This window comes from Engraulis encrasicolus, chromosome 21 (genome assembly GCF_034702125.1).
Source record: "Engraulis encrasicolus isolate BLACKSEA-1 chromosome 21, IST_EnEncr_1.0, whole genome shotgun sequence".
NCBI classification, from domain to species: Eukaryota; Metazoa; Chordata; class Actinopteri; order Clupeiformes; family Engraulidae; genus Engraulis; species Engraulis encrasicolus.
The window spans coordinates 842,501-847,500 of record NC_085877.1 but is presented as its reverse complement, the minus strand read 5'-3'; the positions used below and the strand labels follow the sequence as shown (position 1 = coordinate 847,500).

The window sequence follows — 5,000 nt, the reverse complement described above, 5'->3', positions numbered from 1 at the left end:
ACAATCGTTCTCCTCCTCCTCCACTGGTTTTGTCTCTTTCCCTCTTTCCTTCATCCCTCGCTTAGCAGCTACCTCACCTCTGCCCTCTGCCTCTTCCCTCTCATTCTTCTCTCTTTGCTCTTCTTGTTTCTGTCAACCTTTTCCTTCTCCCACACTTTTACTTTCTCTTCTTTTCCTATGCATCCCTGCATCACCTCTAGCCCTCCTGTCACCCCTCTACTTTCGTCATGTTTCTGTCACCCTCTTTCTCAGCCCAATCTCCTGCATTCTGCTGAGTCACGCTATTCCTCCTTCTCTCTTTTCCCTCCTCCCTCCTCATCACTCTATCACCAGCTATGTCCACTTTCTCTCTCTCTCTCTTTGTAACCCTCCGTCACCCCGGCCTTCCTCTCATCCCTCCATCTTTATTGTTCATCCTTCCGTTCTTGTTGTTCATGTATGTCTACAATCATCTTCTTCCTCTCATCCCTGTGCTCCCCTACCTTACACCCTTCTTTACTCTTCCTCCCGTTGTTCATTTTTCCTCCTCCTCCTCCTCCTCCTCCTCCTCCTCCTCCTTCCTCTCATCCTCTCATGCCTGGGACACATGCAGGCGAAACGAGCGAAGCGAAGCGAGGCAAAATTCAGTGTTCCATTCTGACAGCTCAACGGTCATCAGGTCGTCGCGGCGAATCAAATGGAATGGAACATTTATTTTATTGATTTGATTGGCCACCGCAGGCGAAATTCACTCCTCATATGCATAATACAGCCGTTGCAAAAAGTTTTGTCGCCTATCCATCTGTTTGGAACAACAGCTAATAACCTGACTTTCAATTAATCACTTGGCTTCGGAAGTCGCTCATATGAAAGCTACAACCGTCCCAAATGAAGTTTTATGTACAAAAATAGAGTTGTAGCTTTCATATGAGCAACTTCTGAAGCGAAGTGATTAACCCCTTAAGACACGGCTTTATACATTTGTTGTTACCAGTATGGTAATGACCAAGTTGTGGTGCATTACTAAAAAGCCTGTGTTGTGTCATAGTATTGTAGTGCTATGGTAGTTACATTTCAATGACTATTACAGCGTGCCACTGAAGGTACGGCGCGCATTAAGGGGCTACTTGAAAGTCAAGTTATTAGCTGTTGTTCCAAACAGATGGATAGGCGACAAAACTTCTTGCAACGACTGTATTACACTAGGTCAAATATTTTTGCTTCGCTCCTGTTTGCTTGCCTTCTCCTCCCTCATAGGAATGAATGGCGAAGTTGGCTTCGCTTGGCCAAATTCGTGTGTATATGTGTCCCTGGCATCAGCCTTCTACCTTCCCTCTATCACTAAAACCCACCCTCCCTTTAATTACCCTCCTCCTTTCTTCTTTCTTTCCGTCTATCCTCCTCTCCTCTTTTCTGGATCCCTGGACTTACTGTTTGAGTTACTGTGCCTGTATTTTTCAACAACTTTTCTCTTCCCCCCTTCTTTTTCTCTCCCTCCTTTTTTCCGCCTGTTGTTGCCATGGTTTCCTGTCACCCCATATTTAGATTTATTTGCTCCTCACTCTGACCAGCACGCGGCCACATCCGAGTCGTATCCATCCCTCTCGTCGACCTTTCTGATGGATATTAAGAAATGGAGATGTAGGCGTCCATCATAAAAAAACCTACCACACAAACTTTTTGTTGGTAGTGGACTCTCTTTTCTGTCTCGAATCTGTTCTGTCTGGAATCATCATCGTCATCTCTCTCTCTCTCTCTCTCTCTCTCTCTCTCTCTCTCTCTCTCTCTCTCTCTCTCTCTCTCTCTCTCTCTCTGTCTCTCTACGCCTGTCCGATGTCTTGCTATCTCTCTGTCTCTTTCTTCTGCCTCTCTATCTCTCTGCCTCTCTTTCTCTCTCTCTCTCTCTCTCTCTCTCTCTCTCTCTCTCTCTCTCTCTCTCTCTCTCTCTCTCTCTCTCTCTCTCTCTCTCTCTCTCTCTCTCTCTCTCTATGCCTGTCCGATCTCTTGCTATCTCTCTGTCTCTTTCTTCTGCCTCTCTATATCTCTCTCTCTCTCTCTCTCTCTCTCTCTCTCTCTTTCTCTCTCTCTCTCTTTCTCTCTCTCTCTCCTTCTCTCAGATTGCTGTGGCTGTGGAAAGGAGTTTAAGAATGAGCAGTCTCTGGTGGCCCTGGACAAGCACTGGCACCTGGGCTGCTTCAAGTGCAAAGTCTGCAACAAAGTGCTCAACGCCGAGTACATCAGCAAGTATGTTCACACGTCTGTCTCTATGTGTACTGTCACCGCAAGATGTACGTATTTCTACACCTTAAGGGCCGTAACTAACCCATTTGTATATCAGTCTGTCTATTGTATGTCAATGTGAATGCATGTGTATTGGTGTGTGTGTGTGTGTGTGTGTGTGTGTGTGTGTGTGTGTGTGTGTGTGTGTGTGTGTGTGTGTGTGTGTGTGTGTGTGTGTGTGTGTGTGTGTGTGTGTGTGTGTGTGTGTGTGTGTGTGTGTGTGTGTGTGTGTGTTAGGCCATGTCCATCATTTTCACTCATTTTCCACTCAAGGGCCGTGTCACCCTCGAGAGCACTTGAGACCAAGTCGAGTGTGAAGTGGGGAAATGGGAGGGGGCATGTAAATATTTGTATTTGAGAGAGAAAATAAGAGGTAGCGAGAGAGGGAGAGAGCGTGCACACGGCAGGCAGACAGCAGTCAGATAGACAAATAGAAAGAAAGACAGACAGGCAGACGGACGGACGGACAGACAGACAGACAGACAGACAGACAGACAGACAGACAGACAGACAGACAGACAGACGGACAGACGGACAGACAGACTGTCAAGTGAGAGGGGAGTGGTCAATAGTGTTTGCATATGGAAACTAGCTGCTGTCGTGTGGCTTGCCTTGGCCCATGGCAGCACACAGTCACAGCCATGCACATGTCCTACTCTGCTACACCCCACCCACACATACACACATGAATATGGTCGCGTTGCTGCTGTTGTTTCCTATATGCCCCGCACATGTACAGTAGCAGTACCTACAGGAAATCACATTTCCCCTGAGATGGAGGGAGAACATTGAGGCCCACCCCCCAAGTGCTGCCTGCCTGCCAGCCTGTCGAGCTGTGATGGATGACCAGCTATAGCATTCACACATGCATGCACATAGGTAGACACACATACATACACGTGCACACACATGCACACGCACACGCACAGACACATACAGTTGTCGTATATGCTACTGCTACACACATATGGTACATATATGGTACGTATGCATGTACCGGTACACGCACACACCGCACACACACACATAGACGCAGATACACCCCCAGCCCCCCCAGAGAGTGCAGTGTGTGGTGTGCATCCCCCACTCTCACAGGAAAATGCAATTATTCACACAGATTACATTTACCTCCCCACACTGGGCAAGGTGCACTGAGCTGCTCGTGACGACAGTTAGATGGATGGGAATACCGGTGTTACTGTAAGTGATCGATAGGTAGATGTCGTACAGTCTAAGAGAAGGAGAGCAAATATAGCCTGAATATGAGACCTGTTCCACACTCTGACACGTGTACCAGGACTTGACATTGGCCATTTGCCAATTAGCCAAATGCTGGTAAAACAAGCTGTAGCTTGTAGCAAGGTAAGTTATTGTTTGGCGTGAGGAATTACAGTAGTTGCATCAATTGTTTGGTGTTTTTTAAATGCAAGAATATTCTTAAAGAAAAAAGGCTGACAACGAACTGCGGCTAACAGAAAGGCTATATGGCTAGTGACTCTGGAAAGTCACTAGCCACAGTTGCCGATGAGCAGAAACGTTAACGTCAAGCCCTGACGTGTACCTGAAGGAAGAAAGCCTATGTTAATGGCAGGAAGTGCCAGCGGTCACAGAACGTTGGTGAAAGCAGTGTAGTCGGCTACGTAGAGCTTTAGCGACAGAAATAATAAGTACAGCTGATTGATTGATACTTCACTGTAGTCTGTAAACAGCTCAATAGTCAAGATACTGCGTAATGTTGAGGAGGAATACATAGGCATGCACATGTTTGTATTATCACCTCAGTGTGTGTGCAAGTGTGTGCGTGCGTGCATAGAAGTGTGTGTACGGTACATATGCATCCGTGTTGCTCCCCTCCTGCTTATACTGTGTGATAGTGTGTTCTGTACTGTATGTCATTTGCATTGTATGTATGTATGTATACATATATCGAATAGAGTACTAACTGCTGACTGCTGTGTCTGTGTGTGTGTGTGTGTGTGTGTGTGTGTCTGCAGGGATGGGATTCCCTACTGTGAGACGGACTACCACGCCATGTTTGGCATCCAGTGCGAGAGCTGCAAAAAATACATCACCGGCAAAGTATTGGAGGTAGGGAACACTGACAAGAGCAAATATATACATGCACGTGCACACACAGAATGTACACACACAAGCACGCACACACGCACGCATGCACGGACACGTACGCACACACGCACACACACGCACACACACACACACACACACACACACACACACACACACACACACACACACACACACACACACACACACACACACACACACACACACACACACACACACACACACACACACACACACACACACACACACACACCAAAATACATACAGTACATTGAAATAGACATGAAATCTTGTTGAGGTTTGAATGCAGTGTTGCAGTGAGCAAAAAGACCCTAATCTCTAGCCCTCCCCTCTGTCTTTTCTCTCTCTCTCTACACATGATGTAACATATTCCTCCTTCCCTCTCTCTCTCTCTCTCTCTCTCTCTCTCTCTCTCTCTCTCTCTCTCTCTCTCTCTCTCTCTCTCTCTCTCTCTCTCTCTCTCTCTCTCTCCTCAGCTAATGGCTTTGACCCTCAGTACTCTTACCCTCCTCTCTGCTCTCCTTCCACCTCTTCTTTTTCTCCTCTTAGCTCCTGTCCATATCAGACTCTCCCTGGTATTAAAGTGCTCCACCAGAAGGAGTGATCTGTGTCTCGGGCAGCCTTCTAGCTCCAGG

General features: G+C 47.0%; 1 protein-coding gene across 10 annotated transcripts in view; it reads left to right on the top strand.

Annotated features, from left to right (window-relative positions):
• ablim2 (actin binding LIM protein family, member 2) overlaps nucleotides 1–5,000 on the top strand; it is a 131,701-nt gene that overhangs the window by 74,980 nt on the left and 51,721 nt on the right. For all 10 annotated transcript variants that reach the window (XM_063187079.1, XM_063187083.1, XM_063187081.1 and 7 more), the window contains exons 5-6: nucleotides 2,097–2,223; nucleotides 4,254–4,347. In XM_063187079.1, coding sequence (XP_063043149.1) covers nucleotides 2,097–2,223; nucleotides 4,254–4,347 — 221 coding nt within the window. The remainder of the gene's footprint in view (nucleotides 1–2,096; nucleotides 2,224–4,253; nucleotides 4,348–5,000) is intronic.